The 20,552-nt window shown below is 40.9% G+C and overlaps 1 protein-coding gene across 1 annotated transcript in view; it reads left to right on the forward strand.

Annotated features, from left to right (window-relative positions):
• LOC139711867 (dnaJ homolog subfamily C member 13-like) overlaps positions 1-20,330 on the forward strand; it is a gene marked incomplete at its 5' end in the record, with an annotated part of 51,295 nt that extends 30,965 nt beyond the window's left edge. The window contains 22 exons of the mRNA XM_071623717.1: positions 134-249; positions 782-860; positions 1,490-1,625; positions 2,197-2,381; positions 3,009-3,083; positions 3,333-3,449; positions 4,190-4,369; positions 5,265-5,432; positions 6,068-6,211; positions 7,006-7,122; positions 7,708-7,983; positions 9,813-9,912; positions 10,903-10,977; positions 11,523-11,723; positions 12,539-12,620; positions 13,345-13,387; positions 14,521-14,691; positions 15,566-15,745; positions 16,366-16,506; positions 17,349-17,489; positions 19,516-19,615; positions 20,233-20,330. Coding sequence (XP_071479818.1) covers positions 134-249; positions 782-860; positions 1,490-1,625; positions 2,197-2,381; positions 3,009-3,083; positions 3,333-3,449; positions 4,190-4,369; positions 5,265-5,432; positions 6,068-6,211; positions 7,006-7,122; positions 7,708-7,983; positions 9,813-9,912; positions 10,903-10,977; positions 11,523-11,723; positions 12,539-12,620; positions 13,345-13,387; positions 14,521-14,691; positions 15,566-15,745; positions 16,366-16,506; positions 17,349-17,489; positions 19,516-19,615; positions 20,233-20,330 — 2,925 coding nt within the window. The remainder of the gene's footprint in view (positions 1-133; positions 250-781; positions 861-1,489; positions 1,626-2,196; positions 2,382-3,008; positions 3,084-3,332; positions 3,450-4,189; positions 4,370-5,264; positions 5,433-6,067; positions 6,212-7,005; positions 7,123-7,707; positions 7,984-9,812; positions 9,913-10,902; positions 10,978-11,522; positions 11,724-12,538; positions 12,621-13,344; positions 13,388-14,520; positions 14,692-15,565; positions 15,746-16,365; positions 16,507-17,348; positions 17,490-19,515; positions 19,616-20,232) is intronic.
• Between the last annotated feature and the right edge of the window lie 222 nt (positions 20,331-20,552).

Here is a 20,552-nt window from a genome sequence, read left to right on the forward strand (position 1 = left end):
ATAATAAGTATCAAGTATTCAATACTCTGGAAACTTGGGTTAGTATTGAGCAGTATGTGTGACAGTGATATCATTCATTCAGCTCTCCATTAAAACTTGGTTTATTGTCTTTGATATTTTATTTTTTATACAGGTCAAACTACTTAAGGACATCCTTGAGGAATGGAAGAAGGAGGTGGAGAAGAAACCGCCCACGATGTCCATCGATGAGGCGTACGAGACCCTCAAACTCTCCACTGGCACTGGAGGGTAGGTGTGCTGGTTGGATTCAGGAGCAAGGGTAGACGGGGGAAGAGAGAGATGGTGGGGGGGGGGGGGAGTGGGGGAGCGTGCCTGGATGATGGTCAGGAGATCACTACATCAACGCTCACCTCTGTGCGAAAGCTTTTGTATACTGTTGAGGAATGTGTGAATTGAGACTTTGTGATCACTGATGTAGTGGTCACCATGGTAACAGATGTAGCATTGATTTGCCCAAGTGCAGATTGCTGTGTTAGATTCAGAGCAAAAGTGGGTGGGGAGAGAGGGTAGGGGGGAAGGGAGGGGTTGTGCCCAGCTAGTAAAGATGACTATATCATCACTCGCCTCTTTAGCGATGAAGCCATTGGGACCTTTAAGGAAAGAAAGAATTGAAACTCTTTGATCAAGCCTTAATGGAAATTCAGTAGTGGAGAGGGGATTCTTTTAGTGGCTGTATATGGCAGGTGGCCGCTGTAGACAGGTGGCCTCTAAGGCAGGTTTGACATGTATTTCATGCTGGTCTCACTGTGTATCTTGACAGGCACGAGGAAGGTGTGATCAGGAAAGCTTACTTCAGACTGGCCCAGAAGTACCATCCAGACAAGAACCCTGAGGGCAGGGTAAGTTCATGTCTCAAGCTCCTGCTATATCCACAAATATCGCTTTCAGTTAATGTGAGTTAGTGTGTCTCTCAGAAGTAGCTGTTCTCACTATAACGTTCTATGTGTTGTGAAGAGCAGCTGCCTTAATTTACAATAAATCTGGTAGGGTTTAGAGGGACCTTTGGAATACAGTAGGTTTCAGTGGAAGAATGTTCCCCTCAGCATTTCTAGAGCTTGCCTCATCCTGGCCTTACCTCTCTGGTACCAAGTTATGCATGCAAGATACCCTTTAAAATTTGTTGTAAATGAGGGTCATTATGATTATCATGCCTTAATTTTTTATAACAAGGAGCTGATTACTGGAGCTCTCTAAACAGAACATTGATAGATTTCAACTAGAGATGACTCCTGCTTTCTGAAACGGTGATGACGGAGGTGTGGTTGTTGTGCAAAAGCCTGATAAGTTGAGTTTATGTGTAGATACGTGCTCAGATTCAACTGCTCAGAAGGAATCTCTTCCAAGCTCTTCATTAATGCCTTTTCAAGAAGGATGCCCTAGTTTTGTTTGAGACTTTGAACCAAAAATGTAAGAATAGAAGAAGATAACTATATCTTACTTGTATCTCATGTGTCTCTGCTTTGTCCAGGACATGTTTGAGCTGGTCAACAAGGCTTATGAGTTCCTGTGCAGCAAATCCTCCCGTCTGACAGAGGGCCCCAACCCAGAGAATATAGTCCTCATCCTCAGGGCGCAGAGCATCCTCTTTGAGCGATACAAGGAAGGTAAGGCATCGCTGATGCGGTCGCCATGGTAACAGATGTACAGGTGTAGCATTGTGTTGCCTGGATGCAGTTTGCTGTGTGATAGTATGTACCAGGTATAGGGGCTCTGATGTGTCTTCTAAGTTACATGTAGCTGGCCATTTGGAAGACTGTTCGTTTTTTTGATAAAACAGAAAGAAAAAAATAATAACAAATAAATGTAAGAATGGAAGCATGGTGTATTGATTGCTTTGTTTCGACCTAATTAAACCTGCACAGTAACAGGCTTGTATTCATATACAGGAGGATTCTTGGCATGCATGAAATTAAGACATGGACTGCTGATGTACTAATTCACGAGTGGTACAATATCAATGAGTAGATATTTGTAGGTTAAATCAACTTTTGTTATGCTATGTTTTCCCTTGAACAACACATTTGTGTACAGTATCAATAGAGTTTTAACCTAGTGGTCTTTGGAGGGGTAACCTGTGATATTCGTCACCACTCAGAAACAGGTGCCATTGATCACCACTGTCAGACAATATGTAGTTGCACCCCTCTCCCTCTTCTTGCACCCCCTTTGCTGCAGTTCTGGAGCCCTACAAGTACGCTGGGTACCCCATGCTGATCAAGACCATCCAGATGGAGACGCACGATGATGCCCTCTTCTCCAAGTCTGCCCCGCTCCTCTCGGCCGCCAGTGAGCTCGCCTTCCACACCGTCAACTGCTCGGCGCTGAATGCAGAGGAACTGAGGAGAGAACAGGGCATTGAGGTGAGTTGCTCTTGCCCTGGACGCCAGAGGTTGGTCTCTGCCCAGGGGTTGCTGTCTCCCCAGGTGCTGGTGTTTGCCCAGCAGACTTAATCTGTTTCTTGTCAGCTGGTTGTGCAGATGTAAATAAATGAAGACAAAATCTCATTTACAAATGTGATGTTGACTTTTTTTTTGAAACCCTCTCATTTGTTCAGATTGTTAAAGCATGTGCTGGTTCTGTAATTGTCTCCCCATTTTTGGGGGTGTGAAGTGTCTGTTCGTAAAGCTACAGTAAAAGTGATGCTTTGTAATTAATGACAAAATGGATCCAGTTTATTTTGAAATATTTGCATGCCTCTGTCAGTGTGTCAGCATTGGGTATGCAAAGTTTGATTAGCGTGGCACTGCAAATAGAAGTTGATGTGCTTCTTTTCTTTTCTTTTTTTCAATACGTGGTTGGCTAATCATATCGTTGTCACTGTCTTGGATTTAACTTTTGAAGAAGTTAAGTTATGTTTACATTAGAGTTTAACACCTTTGGTAGACGTGGTGTAAAAAACAGTTTGTGCGTGAATTGCACTGTAGACACATCAATACTTCATGATTCCAAACTTACCAAGGCACTTTGTTTCTCCCTCCAACCCATAGGCACTGCAAGACGCCTTGATGCGATGTGTAGCGGTGCTCAGTGCATCCAGCAATCCGGATGACATGGGTGTCCAGGTGAGTGTCTGGAATGCAATTATTTGGTTTGTCACTTTTTACTCTTTTGATCAAGTAACAAATATACTAAATTGAAATTTCGGGTTCCATCACGAGTGACCAAGTGCCAGTCTCATATGTTCTGTATTGAATTCATAGAATATGCATATATGTATATTTCTTTCATGTCAGTTTCATCTTTCCTATTCACGTGCTCACATATGAATATTATCTCCATCTTTATCCCTTTGTTTGGCTTCCAAACAACAGGTGTGTATCTATGTCATCAAGTGCTACGCTGTGGCGGCCCAGTTTGAGGGATGCAGAGACCGCATCACGGAGATACCAGCCATCATCAAAGATCTGTGCAGGACGCTCTATTACAAGGTAAGCCACTTTTGGCGGATAGATGGATCGAAAAGTAGAAAGATGGAAGGATATGAAAATGAATATAGTTATCGAGATTGACAGATGGGCAGGTAACTTGATATTTGATAAATTGACAGACAGACAGACAGACAGACAGACAGACAGACAGACAGACAGACAGATAGATAGATAGGCCGGTAGGTAGATGGAAAGATAGATACATGTAGATAGGCCGGTAGGTGGATGGAAAGATAGATACATGGATACATATGTACATATTGTATGTACATACATTTGTACTCACAACCAGTACATACATACAGGTTATTGTACATTCATACATATACACAAAGAAATACATGATGCATGCACACACACACACACACACACACACACACACACACACACACACACACACACACACATACATACCTGGTTCATGTTGACTAGGTGACATCTGAATTATATAACGTGCACAAAATACCCTGCATGTCTGTAGGCCTATAGAAGATATGTGTTGAAGCCACCTCCACAAATTCATCAAGGAGGTAATGTGAAGCTAGAAGTATTCATGGCATGAAACTTTTCACAAATTGGCAACTGGCATTCAATGCCTTGTGCAGAAAGAAACTTTTGTGTGCGTATTACTTTCTTGAATCTTAGCTCCTTGTGAAAATTCACTAAGTTTCATGCACACAAACATTTCTGGTTTTGCTGTAAATGTGAGCATTTTTCTTTCTGTGTGTGCTTTCGGTCAGAACCTGCAAATCCTGTGCTCAGTGTCGGCCGAGTGCGTGAGTGCCTTCGCCGTGGACAAGTACCTCCAGGACCACCTGCAGCAGGCTGGGGTTCTCTGGCACCTCCTCCTCTACCTCTTCCAGTACGACTTCACCCTGGATGAGAGCGGGGTGGAGGCCAGCGAGGGGTCCAACCAACAGGTGGGGTTGCTTAATCTTCTTTCATCTATACTCTACCTCTGTCTCTGACCACTTGCTGGATACACCATATACCATCTATTCTCTATTTCACTGATTTTTCATTTATGAGAATTTTGCAAGTCGGATGCTATTCGTGAATTTTAAACCATGTGAAAATATCAGTTCTGGTGTTGATGTGAATGTGGCGTGTGTGTGTGTGGACATTTCTCAGTGGTGAAATTGTTGGGAAGGCCTGATTCAGAAAAATTTTGACTTGCTTAATATATGGCATATATAGTATTTAGCTAGTCTAATTTTTCACAAATCAGAACTTCCCGACATCTTCATGTGTGATTGAATTTGCGGTTGTGTCGTGTAATATCGCAGTGGGCAGAGAAATCAGGAAATATTTGCGTTCAATTCTCACAGTTGATGCGGCAGACTGTTTGATCATGCACCTTGATCTTGTACTGTGTACTCCATACCAGTAAATGTATTTGCGTTCATCATATTCATGTTGGTATAAGAGGTAAGTTTCTTGTATTATTAAATTTGCAAACAGCATCTGACTTGCAAAAATTTAAAAAACAGGCCAAGTAAATAGCATATACCGTATTCCTATACCCGTTTCTTGCATATTGATAATGTAAGGACCAGAGGAGTGTTGATGTTCTTTATGCTTCTGATGATTCATGACCCAAACACACAACAGTATGCTTGTGATAAGTTCTAGCAGAAACGAAATGAAACGCAGCATAATGACTTTAGGTGTTTTGTTTGATGAAGTCTGTTAAGTCTAAAGAATCTCGGTTATCAAAACTTGACTGAATCTTGCTAGTTTCTCTTTGCACATTGGAAAGACTGACCACCAAAGCTCTATTCCACATCAATCCATCCATCCATCCATCCCTCACAGCAAGTGGCCAACACTCTGGCCAGACTCTGCTTCACCGCCCTGGCCAGGATAGCCGGCTACCAGGAGGGCGACAAGGCCACGCCGGAAAACCCCGCCATTCGCAAGTCTCTCAATGCCCTGCTCACTCCATACATTGCCAGCCAGCTTAGCTCTGAAAACCCAAACCAGGTAATCTACAATGTATAGCATCCTTTGGAAGTTGGAACTACATGTAGGTCCATTCCTAATTTGAGGGTCCATTTGTAGCATTAAATCACTATTTACTGCTCACCGATGTTCCTGCACAATTTTCTAAATGAGGACTGAAAGTCAAATAATTTGCAAGCATATTCTGGAGACAGCCGTCTACTCTATTGTCTGTAAGATCATTGGTACCACAAGTAATTGTTTTGTATCAGGATAGGTACGTTGTATTTTCGTTTCCAGGTAACATTAACATACACTGTATTGACATTATCCTTTTTTGATTGAGCATAACGTATGCTTACCAGTGGTAAAGTGCTCTGTTTAGACCTTTGGCAGTCTACTGTTCATTGTACATGTTAGAATGAAAATGATGATGATGATATTGTTAATACTAGAGTATCAGATCATAGTTATTCACTGCAAGCGAGTTTCAGTGATGGAAATGTGGTAGTTTTGTTGTCCGGTCGAATACAATAAAAACTAACCAGGACTATGGTGCTTGTGAACATTTGCTTATAACACTACAGTGTAGATGTTGAGATATGGATTATAGATAAAAGATGATGTTGCTGGGTATTGATTGCTGGTAGGTGTGGTTGCTAGGAGATGATAATGAGCCTGTCATCTATGCTCGTTTCTCCTACCAGGTGTTGAAGATGCTAAACAGTAACACAGAGAATCCCTACCTCCTGTGGGACAATGCCACCAGGATTGAACTGGTAGAGTTCGCCAAGGAACAACAGGCCAGCATGATTAGATCGGCAAGTAGTCATCAGTTGTTGTTTTTTTTTTTCATAAAAAAGGTATTTCTACTTGCTCATTGTTTAGGCCAAGAGACTTACAGAAAGTACCATTCATAGATAAATATAGTTTTCAGAGCAAATCATGCTCAGATTAGTATAGGAATGATCTCCTTTTGAACCTCTGTCGTTCTTTTGTGCCATGGAATCATATCTGTTACAAAGGAATCGTCTGAAAAAACAAACAAAACAAAACAGTGTGTTCCCTGGTCTCATATGCCCAGTTTGGCTTGATGTGTGTTAGAGCACTGTTGTAGTCTAGCTTCAAAGCTTCAAGAATATATTTTCTTTTCCATTACATAAATGGACTGTGGAAAGCAGACTCACCAGTATCGTATGCTTTCTTTACATGACATCACTGTTGGGGCAACACAACTTTGTGTCTTAAAACATGTCAAATGTTCAGGACAGTAAAATATCATGGCAGCCAAAGCAATAGAACAAATAGGATTGCCCTTCCTTTGACATAATTAGTGGCTTCACTTTTTTGGGGTAAGACAGCTAGGATATGGACAGGCCATCATGAAACTGATTATCTGACAATCAATCTAAAAAAAGTGATTTTTTTGCCCAAAGTTGAGATGCAATGTTTATGTCACCCTAGCAACAGTGTACATTTTTGAATTCAGTTTGTCATGTGTTGATTCTGTATCTCTGAAGTTTGTGTGATGGTGCATAGTGCATACAACCGTACCTCCCTCGCTCTAAAGTCTTACTTTATAGTTTTTGTTATTTTTTCCATCTTGTGTGTGCAGGGCGAGTGTGATCCTCAGTTTGGAGCTGACTTCACCTTCACCTCGCACTCCAAGGAGCTCATCGTCGGCGACATTTTTGTCAGAATCTACAACGACATGCCAACATTCCCTCTCCATGTAATGAATCTCTTGTTTGACCTTTTTTCATTCTAAACTATTTTTTTTTGTCACTATGAAAGTGGAAAGAACAAAGTGAATGGGTATTTTGTGGAGTTAAAGTAAAGCAGCGTAATTTCTGCAAAATTTTCAGTCTAGGTTGCTGTACTTTTCACATTCCAATGTTTTTGTTCAGATATTAAGTGTAAATAGAATCATCAGTTATAAAAGTGCAATTGTCTAATTGTACCTAATGACATCTAGGAGCATACATGCCTCATAAAGGTGCCTAATTGATCTAAGCTTTTTTCTATAAAAAGATTACAATGTTTGGTATGAGTTTAGATACATAATATGAAGATAAATTAAGCTGTGCATGGAATACAATAACTGCATTGATGCCAAATTCTATTCCGCTCTCAGTACTAGTAGTTTGTCAGGATCAGAGGCACTGATAGGAAGCTAAAGCATGAGCATCAATGTTGCTGAGAAAAAAGGTGTGATTTGTGCAGTACTCAAAGGTTTCCCAGTCGTCAAAAGAGGGCGCTATCCATCATTCCTCCCCCTTTTCAATATCTCTCTCTCTCTCTTCCAACCCCCTACCAGGATGCCAAAGGCTTTACCAATGCACTCCTAGACTTCCTGGGCTCCCAGGCCCAGTACCTCCACTCCCTCATGGCACTGACCGCCAAGGAGGTGGACACCAGCCAGTCCAGCCAGCAGGCCACGCGGCTCAAGCACTGCGAGATGGCCCTGGATGCCCTGGCCAAGGTCATCAAGAACAACCCAGGCACCGAGATCCAGTGCAACGGTCACTACAAACTCCTCTTCTCCCTCCTCCGGCTGACCGGTGCCACACAGCTGCAGCTTCTTGCCCTTGAGGTATATGGGCCTCTTCAGATACAGACATTTTCTAATGACAGCAACTTACATGTAACTGTGACAGTGATGGATGTTACCATAGCAACAGTTTATCATCTTGAGGATTTTTGCCTGTTGCCATGACAACAAAGTTATTACTAAAAATTGGATATGATGTAACAGGGCCCATAGTATGGAAACCACCCAACCTAATTTGTCCTTTCACAATAAGACCAGCCACTGTAAGCTGTCTCCTGGATTCATTGCTACTGTAGTCACGGTAAAACCAATTGAAGGTGAATTCCTCCTGTGGCATTGCTTGCTCATCTTTGCACCAAGGCAGCAAGGCAGCATTTCTGTTTCGTTTGTGCAACACAGCAGTGAGAAATGAGATATTTCTTCAAACAACACTTCTAAATCAAATTTATATATCTCCCTGCTGGATAGTCGCGAAATGTGAGGGTGTTTGTGTGTGTGTGTGTTTGTGTGTTTTGTTTTTGACCCCGCAGAACGAGTTCGAGCAGGGGACTATGAAACGGGCTCGGTATGTGTGTGTGTCCGTGTGTCCTTGTGTCCGTGTGTGCGTCCATGTGTGATCAAAATCTTCAATTTGCTACTTCTCTGTCATGTATGAGCCAATTTTGATTCTTTTTGCTTTATATGATAGCACTACATGGGAGCTTTGAAACTTGTACACAGAATTTCAGTTGTGACCTTTGACCTTTGACCTATATTGTACATTTTGCTACAAAATGCTACTCCTTCGCCATTTCTAACCCGATTTTGATTCTGTTTGCTTTTATATGATGGCACCAGGTGAGGGCTTCAAAACTTCTACACACAATTTCGACCTTTAACCTCTTTGACCTCTTTGACCTTTGACTGTGATTTTTTACCTATATTGTACATTTTGCTACAAAATGCTACTCCTTCGCCATTTCTAACCCGATTTCGATTCCGTTCGCTTTATGTGATGGCACTAGGTGAGGACTTCAAAACTCCTACACAGAATTTTAACCTTTGACTTCTTTGACCTTGATTTTTGACCTGTATTGTACATTTTGCTACAAAATGCTACTCCTTCGCCATTTCTAACCCGATTTCGATTCTGTTTGCTTTATGTGATGGCACTAGGTGAGGGCTTCAAAACTTCTACACAGAATTTTGACCTTGACTTCTTTGACCTTTGACCTTGATTTTGACCCATATTGTACATTGGCTACAAAATGCTACTCCGCCATTTCTAACCCGATTTCGATTCCGTTTGCTTTATGTGATGACACTAGGTGAGGGCTTTAAAACTACTACACAGAATTTTGACCTTTGACTTCTTTGACCTTTGACCTTGATTTTTGACCTGTATTGTACATTTTGCTACAAAATGCTACTCCTTCGCCATTTCTAACCCGTTTTCGATTCCGTTTGCTTTATGTGATGGCACTAAATGAGGGCTTCAAAACTTCTACACAGAACTTTGACCTTTGACCTTGATTTTTTACCTACGTTTTATTGGACATTGGCTACAAAATGCTACTCCTTCGCCATTTCTAACCCAATTTCGATTCCATTTGCTTTATGTGATGGCACTAGGTGAGGGCTTCAAAACTTCTACGCAGAATTTTGACCTTTGACTTCTTTGACCTTTGACCTTGACTTTTGACCTGTATAGTACATATTGCTACTTACGGCGGGGACATATATTACGCACCGCGTAATTTCTACTTTTCCTTGTTGTTTTTGGTTTGTGTTCAACAATCTTGATTTCAGATTTGTGTTACATCTTTCAGGAGCAAGCATTCTTATGCCAGACTTGCTTTATAATTTTCTACATCTTTTCCCTGTATTGCAAGGTCATCCGCAATGTGACCGGAAACCAAGACTGTGTCACAAATATTGGAGAGTCTGGTGTCGTTGGGTACATCCTCCTCACTCTACACTCTCTTCCCTCAGGTGAGCTATAAGAGAAGGGAGATGGGATATACAAAGTTAAAATTGTATACTGCATATGCCAAATATTTTGCAAGGTTTTTATTTTCGTGAATTTCGTAAGTCAGGTGCTATTCACGAAATTAAAGACACACGAAAATTATGACTTTCATCCCGATATAAATGTTACGCACACGTATACATATCTCCATTCATTACAGTATTCCATGATTGCGAATTTAACCACTCACGAAATCGTCGGGAAGTCCTAATTTGCAAAAATTTAAACTTGCAAAATATATGGCATATACAGAACATTAATGAATGGCTATAAGTCTGTAAGACGTTGTTTTATATTGCCTGAGCTTTGAAAAAACATATTCAGTTGGTCCAGCACAAAATATTGTTACAGAAAGCTTTCATTTGTTGGGGAAAGTATATATCACAACAAAATTAAGCTTCAAGGAATCCTAGCCAGTCGAATATAAAGGTTGGTTGAAGCTGAATTTAGTTGTGATACAAATATGTTCTTTGTAGGGCAATATCATTAAATGTAGACCTAACCTGCATTCAGCTTATGTTATGATTGGTAAGTATCTCGCTGGGTAGAAAGAGCGAGCAGGACGCACCACATCCTCCGTTACTGCTGAGGAGAAGACTTGTGGTTAAATCTGTCGGCAATATTTTTGTATTCTACCCTATGTTCACAAGAACCTTGACATTTTGAATGTGTTCATGCACTCATCATGATCACTGTTTGTCATAGTTATAGACCATAGAATCTTTTTTTTTTTCATCGTACGGTTTTATTGCCATTGGTGGCCTGCAGAAACTTAATTCAGAGCCTCTTCAGAATATCAACGATGTCGACATCTGAAGACCAAAAGAAATCAGTACACAATTTTCAGCCAGATCTGCAGACAAAATCATATCATTTCGTAGGATGGTTCCATGTATTGCACTCTGTTTTCTTGGAAACCTCTTCAAGTCAATGTTATATTTTTTACTGCCCAGGGTGCTTGTCAGTACTGGAGACGCTATTTGCATTGGTCTCCCACACCAAGGTCGTCAAGGAGATCGTCTCCAAGGGTGAGTGCACATCTATTCATGGCCTTTGTTAAAGCTTAAACATAGTTCTAAGAAGGGCTCAGAATCCATCATCCACCATTTGGAATTTGCTTGCAATATATCAAAAAAGAATCTACCTAGTGACTTGTCCGGCTGATGCCATCAGCCAAGATAAAGAGTTTTTTTGGAGTATTTTAAGATCATTAGTGAGAGATAATTTTGATCATTAGTGTTGAAATATACTGATATCATATATCTTTTCCTCATTATTCCAATTTGCCAGTTAGCCTACACAAGGGCATTTGCTTTTACTCATTCCCTCCCTCACAGAAACATTTGTCTTGCATGCTAGTTTTAGTGACGTCCTGCCTACGTTGATATGTAAATTTTGCCATTTGTGTTGTAAATGTATCTCACTATCTGTTGCTAATTGATGAGTTACTAAACAAAATGGAAAAAATACTCTGCAAGGCATCTTTACATGTAATACTCAATGGTCATCCCCTTACTGACCGTTGCTCTGTTTTGCTCCTTATCTCTTCCCGATGCCCCGCTAATGACACCAGGAGGGCTGATCTACCTGCTCGACCTCTTCTGCAACTCCACCAACCCCACCGTGCGGGAGAAGACGGCCGAGCTGCTGGCCAAGATGCAGTCCGACAAGCTGGTGGGCCCCCGCATCCGAATTCTCTGCATCAAGTTCCTCCCGGCCGCTTTCATGGACGCCATGCGGGACAGCTCAGAGGCCAGCGTGCACATGTTTGAGAGTGAGTCAAACCGCTGGTTGTGTCGAGTTTATTACCTCTGCCCAGGGAGGAGGTTATGTTTTCCTCAGTATCGGTTTGTTTGTCGGTTTGTTTGTTGGTTTGTTTTTCTGTATGCAAAAAAACTCAAAAAGTTGTGAACGGATTCGGATGAAACTTACAGGAAAGGTTGAGAGTGACACAAGGAACAGATGATTAAATTTTAGCAGTGATCCGGGGATTGTTACAGATTTTATGAAGGATTTTCAATATTTTGGTAGGTAGGGCCAACGAACTTTGGAGTTCAAGCTGCACATTTTTTGAGGTTTGCATACACGCACTGAAGTGCGTGCTCAAGTTTCTGCTAGGGTGAGGCGCCACACAGCTGGAAATTGATGACATAACAAAATACTTCTATATTGGGAAATGGGGCAATTTTTGGCATGCATACAATAATATGATTGGAAATCACCAATCTCTGTGGGAGAACAGAATCAGTGGTGGAAATTAGCTACTTGGTGGAGACCTGCGCTCTCAGAGTGCTTCTCTAGTTTCACAGAGTATTCTTATCTTTGAGTACCTGTTCAATATTCTGAAAATTGTAGTTTGGATCAGGTGTGTCCAGGTGGTTGAAGATAAGCTCTACTGTTTGATTTTATTTCATCCCAGTGGTGTAAATACTGTTAACGTATACGTAAGTGGGCGAGTTGATGCGGTCAGTGGGTGTGGTTTAGTGGCTGTGATGTTCTGACCCTTTGCATGGAGCTCCGAAGATTAGTGCCAATGATAAATAACATGTAATACTGGACTCTGCCTTTTATGTCTGTATCGATGGAAAGGTGTCCAGGAGAACCCGGAGTTGATCTGGAACGACGAGTCCAGGGAAAAGGTCTCGGCCATCATCACTAAGATGAAGGACAGGTGAGAAGGGGGGGGGGGGGGGGGGTCTTTGATCCCTTTCTACTAGCCAAGCACCTGCTGCCTAGGAATATTGAGCAAATTTTTGAATTCGGTCAAGGAACTTGGTCATATCTAGGCGTGAGCCTTAGTAATTAGGTCAGACATTGAGGAAAAGCTGTGTAAGGATGATGCATGTAATTATCCCAAATTGTTTTGTTTTAATAGGCTGTTTTGTATTTGTTAATCAGAGAAGAAACTAAGTAATCGGAAAACATACAAATAAAAAAGTCATATTTTGATGACATCTTGTCATCATTGTAGTGTATTAGAGCATTTTCATACCTCTCCTTCCTCAACTTTTTTGAAGTCATAATTGAGCACTACTCACTGTTTTAATAATAATAATAATAGTGGCCTCTTATAATGAGCTAAAGTCCATCAAGAATGATGGTTATGGAGCTCTTACATACAATGTAACCAGCATGAACAGCACATAATACAACCATACAATATTCAAATACGATAACTTATCGGAGCAAATGAAATACAAAAAAAACAAAATGTTTTCTTGGTGCTTTTCATTTTGTGGGACTTTATCAGGTACATGTAACTGGTGGATATGCCTGTTGGGTTAGGTTTGAGGAAATACCTAAATCACAGACTTACTTCCTGTGAGAATGGCAGTTGTGGCTTTTAGGTAACTTTGTTTTTTTATATGTTTCTATGTTTCTATGTTGTTTTGCAGACACTACAAAGAGCAAAAAGAAAATGCAGATGCCGCATGGAAGGTAAATCTTCCAGTTTCTTCAAATTTTGCTTACAGCTAGTACACTAGTGTGTGCTGCCAACACCGAAGTTCAACATCAGTATTACTAAGCTAGTTCGAAGTAACATCTTCACAGTGAGAATAACAACATAATGGGACACAGAATTACATTTTTACATAATGAGTGATGCCATGGACAGTGCTTGAAGTGTTTCTGCGTTGCATTGAAAAAAAAAATCTAAACATTCAATGGAGCTTGGTACCCGTTAAGGATGAGTCCCAAGTGTACTCGGGCAAGTGTCTATGGAAAATGCGTGTTGTAGCAAAATCAGCCCATCCTCAACGGGTTAATATAAAAGCAACTTGGATTAGGTAGGTGAGTAATATCTAGTTTTACAACTCTAGTGTTTTGCTTTGAATTCGTGGTTATTTGAACCTTTGCTTACTGCAGGCAGGTCTATTGCAATGTGATGGGATGTGGGTGTTTTTAGTGTCATCAATTTCGGTATCCTTGAGAATGAACACTGTTCTCATATTATGGTCAAGATGTTCTGAAGACATTTTCTCCCTACATTCTCTCTCCTCGGAGAAATGGAAATCTATTTTCCAGTGCAAAATTTTCAGGAAGAATTATATATTTGGGTCCTGTGTGTGTCTTTTTTCATTGCAATATCTCAATCAAGTTGCAAGACCAAGGTGATATGGCTGAAAAATTGGAGATTTTATAATTCATAATTAATTTTTTCATTATCTGAACTATCTCCTGTCATTGAGAGTCATATTAGATAGAATACAAGTATTTTGTATCTTTGTCATTTCCATTTATTGTATGTTTTTATTCCGATTTTGTTGTGCTTTCTCTTCATTTCGCTGCCCTTAAAAACTGTACATACAGTCAACCTTGCCTAAGTTGACCTCGCATAAGTCAAATCAACACCTCGGTCAAAGGTCTTTTCAAATCTTTTCTTCATATTCTCTTAATGTTAATCCCTCATATGTCAAATTTTCTTGAAGTCGAAGCTATTTCTTCAGTCCAAATAGATTTGACTTTGGCAAGGTTGACTGTATACAATTGTATATATCTGATATTCATGGACCAATACCACTAGACTAGATTTTTCGTCCAATCAAGGTATATTTTCTGTTTCTCAACAGCTTCCTGAAGACTTCTCCATCACGAGTCAGTTCAGCGGTGAGGTGGTGATAGGTGGCGTCTACCTGCGCCTCTTCATCGCCCAGCCCACATGGGTCCTGAGGAAGCCCAAGGAGTTCTTGGTGGAACTCCTGGAGAAGTTCACCCAGCTGGTCGGCATGAACAACCCAGAGGTCAGTGCAGTGGTCAGTGCTGTGGTCACTTTCCAGATAGCCGAAGAGTATCTTGCTTTTTTTTTTTTTGGCTGTTGTTGCTCTATTTGCTGTGTGTCTTCCAGTGTGTTCATTTCTTAGGTAAAAGAACATCCACTGTTACAGCTCGGTGTATGATTCCAGTAAAGATACTGGTTTTTGTAAGCCTTGTAGATCAGGCATGTTGGTTTTGATGTTGGTTTTAAGATTCAATTTAGGGATTGTTCCCATTCGTGTTTTTGCTGCTTACATTAAATTGGTATAACAAAAATTAATTTTCTTACAATTGTTTCCATCTCATTGGTATTAGTTCATTGGAGCTCCATAATCATTTAGCTTTTGCTTTAGACCGCAGCCTTGTGTGTGGTACTTCCTTCTGTGGTTCTAATTTTTTATATCCTGCTCATGTACCAATGTTAGCCAGTACTTTTGATGTGGAACTTGACAACCAACCATAAATTGTGCATTGAAAAGTTGTGATTACAAAACCATACACAAACAATTAATCGGAACGAAAAATTAAAAAACCGTATTCATCTTGCGCATTGCATTAATTATGATATGATTATGCCTGTATCATGTTGTACTAATTTTCAACATGAAATTCAAATGTATCTTTACATGTACTTTCATCATATCTTGTATATTTGTTTTCTCTGTAGACTTTTGTAAATGAAAAAAAATTGCAGAAACCAGTTAATAAAATGAAATGATTGTTATCCTTATTTTCATCATCTTTACAGATATTCTTTATAAGATTATGTTCATGAAAAAGTTGCAGGAACCAAGAAATGAATGAAATGAATTGGAAAATGAAAATGACGACATGAAATTGAAACGTGACAATTTTCCCCAGGGCGACACGTTGGAAATGGTTACGACAGGCGTGGTCTGCTTCTTCACGGCCCAGCCTACCATGGCGGATCAGATGCCCCAGCTTGGCCACCTCCCCTCCATCACCAAATGTCTCAAAAGCCAGAACGATGCCATCCCTAAGTGTGGACTCATGGTGCTACACAGCGTCGCAAACAGTGATGTAAGCTTTCTTGCCCTCTCCACAGAAAGTAGTTTGTCTCGTCCGTTGCGTTTGTTGGATGATGAAAATGTGTTCTGAATAGTAATATTTTCTTGGTGGTCTCCAGTTGCACCAATTATTCAATACATGCTACTTGGATGCTTTATGCAATTCAAATTGTTTTTGTCTGAATAAGTTGTTCTTGCTCCTCGTGTTGCTCAGTGGTGAAACTTGCTGTGTGAGATCACATTCTGGGTTTTAATTTTGCTTTATTCAAAGTACTCTGTGTCGAGGAATTCACCTTTTTGAAAGAACAAAGAATGCTAAGCATGATGTCAAGTATAAGATTGCAACAACAATAACGACGGAAGTATATGAATTGATTATGAATGATAGATATAAGTAGTTTTCCTGTGTGATATTCTTAAATTATCAGCTCCATTATGACTTAAACTATTAAGAAATTGTCAATTTGCAAAAAGAAAAAAATACCAATAACAAGGAAACAAAAACAGTGAAGATAACAAATGTTTTCATTGAGGTCACATTTTATGTTTCTCTTTCAATAGTGAAAGAACACACAGAAAAAGAAAAGAAGTATTTTCTCACTTTTGTCCCTCCTTTCCTGTCTTTGGATACAGAACTGTGTGAGGAGCCTGGCCCAAATCGACTGCATCGGCCCCATCCTGGCGGCCATGAAGCTACGGACAGACACCACGGCCTTGTCGTGTGACCTGCTCCACAAGATGTTTCAGAAGAACCACCCCGAGCTCGTCGAGCAGGTAAGCCGCCGAGCTGCCCAGTCTCCTCTTGATTCTGTGGTGGTGGACTCCTCAAAAATATATTACTTCTTCACATTATTTTTGGCAGAGGAATACAAGAGCTTCCCCACTTCAGAAAGTATCGTGACCTGCTGGGATGCATGTAACACACAAGATTTTTCCCCGAGTACCGAGGGGTGTCGTGTACAGGTTTAGTGGAGTCTTCCTTGATAATTCTGTTTCTTTCTTTTGTTTTCGTTTTTTTTTTTTTTTTTTTTTTTTTTTTTTCGTTTGTTTTTTGTTTTTGTTTTTAGCTTCTCTGGAATGCAGCACCGTGAAAAGAACCAAAACTCGCTGATGAAGATTCTCTGTAATGTACCAAAATATGTAATTTTGGGTCGACCGGTCCAGATTTTTAAAGTTTGACTTAGCTGGAAGAGTAATCTTTTCTCTACCTACTGTCAAAATTTGGCAGGTGAAAGCAAAACCAAATATGAGATATTAGCAGTTTTACCGGACCATTTCTTTTTTTTTTTTTTTTTTGGACAAGTGCTGCTTTCTCTGTGAAATAGAACATGTTTCACTGATGCTTCTGCACAGCATGCCTGAGTGACCCCAATCTTTAAATCCGTTTGATATCTCCCTTTCCTATTAAACTTAACGTCCAAATGGTTTCTTGTTTCAGTTACATCTGGAATCTGTTAGGATGCTCCCATTTTAACAAGTTATATGTCATTTTAAAGCCTAGAACTTGCTCTTTAGGCTATGTAGAAAAGTGGAAATCATTTTGGCCTACTTTTTGTTGGTTTTGAGCTGGGTAGTCGCAAATGACCATCCTCTTTTTTGTTGTTGACCATGTCCAGTCGCTGAGCTGTGGCCTCATCCCGTATCTGCTGAGTCTACTGGAGAATAACTTGAGCAACATTGAGAATGCTGCAGCAACCAAGGCACAGATTGTCAAATCACTGAAGGCCATGGCTCTAAGCCTGGAACACGGAGAGAAGGTGAGTTTGGGAGCCAAGGGGGAGATGGGGATGGTGGTGGGGGAGGGGGGAGGGGAGAGGGGGAGGGGAAAGGAAGGGTGGGGAAGGAGGAGGAGAAGGGGGAGGGGGACAAGGAGGAATGATGGTCTTGCTGAAGCGAGATGTGACGAATTGAATGTCATGGAAAATTGTTGTCATCATCAAGTTTTGATTTGGGTTTGTTGCCAGTAACGTGGGTGCCAGGATTTACCTCACTCTAAGAGCATCCGCTCTCACACCTACCAACTCATCCGATGTGGGGCATCCTCCTTCCTCCAGCAAGCATTCCCAAAGCTACCTTCACCTGTTTCAAAACTATAATCGTACCAAAATCAGAAAATCAATGTTTGTTGATTTTATCACAGCATCTGAGTCACTTGGCACATTTGTAGTGTTTTTATGCCTCCGCCACGAAGTGGTGCCGGAGGCATTATGTTTTCGGGTTGTCCGTCCGTCCGTCCGTCCGTCCTTCCGTCCGTCCGTCCGTCCGTCCGTCCTTCCGTCCGTCCGTCCTTCCGTCCGTCCGTAATGAATTTTGTGGACAAGGTAACTATCAAAACCTTTTGAGGTATCCTAATGAAACTTGGCATGTATGTGTATTAGGGGGTGAAGTTGTGCCTATCAACTTTTGAGTGCACATGCTCAAGGTCAAAGGTCAAAAGGTCAAGGTCAAATGCTTAAAATTGCACTATTTCCCCCATATCTATGCAATGCCTGAAGATATTTTCTTGAAACTTAGTGCATACATGTATTACTCAATTAAGATTCTTTGGTGAAAGTTTGGGGTAATGAGGTCAAAAGGTCAAAGGTCAAAAGGTCAAGCAAAATGTTAAAATTTCACTTTTTTCTCTGTATCTTGGAAATTGTTCAAAGTATCTTTATGGAACAGAGTATACATGCATGTACTGACTGGCAGTAGTTAGCTAGGGAATTTGGGGTTCATGGGGTCAAAGGTCAGGGGTCAAAGGTCAAGGGCAATACTTCAAAATTTTACTATTTTCCTTATATTTATGCAATGCCAGCAGGATTATTTTTTTAAAACTTAATGTATGCATGTATATTACCCACTAGAGATTCTCTGGGATTTTTTTTTTTGCCAAGAAGGTCAAAGGTCAAAAGGTCAAAGATCAAGTGAAAGTGCTGAACTTACTACTTTCTCCATATCGGAAGCGGCTCAAGTAATCTATTAAACTTAGTACATATTTATGTATGTTCTGCCTGACAGTGATTCTCTTATGAATCAAAGGCCAGATGAAAATGGTAACAATTTACTGTTCAATACAGAAATTGCACTTTTTCTCCATACCTTGAAAATTACTCAAGTGCGTAAACTTATGAAAGGGTCAAAGTCGAAGTTAAAGTACATGCTCTCCTATTCATCCAATTAAACATAGGTCAAGGAAGGTAAACATTCGATACATTTGTGACAAACATGTCATTTTAATATTTTACCAATTTTTTGAAAATGTAATCACACATTGTCCACATGTACTATAGACCTATTAGGAGAATCATTCATTATGGCGGAGGCATACCAGTCGCCATAGCGACATTTCTAGTCTCAATCTGTATTCAAGGGCAGTGATAGGGCTCAGTCAGTAGCGCGTTTGCCTCCAGATCCAAGAGTACCGGGTTCGATCCTGGATTCTCACTGAGCAATGTTATGTGTAAGCATTCCATCCTCACTTGTAGCAGGCAAAACAATCTCATAGCTACAGACCCTCCTTTCCAAATCCATTCTTGTGAGTCAGTTATCTAATGACCAGAAAGACAAAGTAAAATAGTGGGGGCATTGGATCTACAGCTCCATCAGACAGTCATATTAGCTTTCAAAATGCAGTGAAATTAGCAAGTAGTTCAAGTCTGATGAAAGAAAAAATGTTTTGATAAACGCTGCAGCATGACAAACGTGTGCCATATGTGTTTATCTTTTGATGATTGGGTGTTCTACAATGTAATCTTAACTGAGAATGCTATCTGTATCTTGTCTTCTTTCCTGCTGGGCCAGGTCAACTCTCTTCTTGAAAAGTCCTCAGTGTGGGCGACGTACAAAGAGCAGAGGCATGACCTCTTCCTCAGCGACAACAACGTGGCTGGGTACCTCACAGGTGAGAATGTCGGACGTCAACCTCTTCAGTCATTCTCTTGTACTGGGCTCGACTCTATTCACACAAAGTACCGAATGATTCATCGTCAGTAGCTGCTTGTGTCTTTGCCTTTAGCTACGACTTGTATTTGCCCTCTGGCTGTAGTGACTGCAAGAGGAGTTACTGTAGCAGAAGTTCGTTATGCGAGACTAGTCAAACCAAGTGTTGAACGGATTGTCCGACCGAAGTGCGATAGGGCCTCTGGAGTTACAATAGTTCAAATTCCGTGACCCTTCGTCTTCTCGAGTCACTACGCAAAATGGAATGTTGAGTTCTTCCAGTCCAATGTTGGATGAATTTCTGGACTAGCATCATTACCAAAATTTGCTGCCAGCATTTGGTAGCAGAAGTTACAAACAGTAAACAGAGCACCAGCCAAAGAAGCTCATGTATACATGTCTCTCACTGACAGCTGATGAGCCAATCAAGAAATTTGATAGGTCAAAGTGACTAACTGAATTATGCAGTGACTGAGTTGTTCAGTAGGAGTGGTTTGCAGTTCAGGCTTTTCTCCTGCTCACGACTAACAATCACACGTAAAATATTTTTGTCTTTCTTTAAAAAAAATAATGATTCAGGTCCCGGAGTTGCAGGGTATCTGACACAAGGGTCAACGACCAGCGTCTCCACTGCTCCACCCCCAGTAGACACCACCCACGACAACCAAGTGGAGTAGAGACAACTCTTTGGATGAAGGACAGCGGGGAAGGAGGAGGAGGAAGAGGAGGATGACGAGGGGATGACATGGGGTGGTGAAGGAGGGAAGAATGGAGCGACGTATCAACGAACGACAGATAGACGGATAGGGGAGGGACACCGAGAGGAAAACACAGCAGTTGACAGTGGAATGAGAGATGGACTAAATGATAGAGGGATGGACTGATGAGGACAGGAGGAT

This window comes from Diadema antillarum, unplaced genomic scaffold (assembly GCF_040938485.1).
Source record: "Diadema antillarum isolate AM-2024a unplaced genomic scaffold, OU_Dant_1.0 seq00001718_RagTag, whole genome shotgun sequence".
NCBI classification, from domain to species: domain Eukaryota; kingdom Metazoa; phylum Echinodermata; class Echinoidea; order Diadematoida; family Diadematidae; genus Diadema; species Diadema antillarum.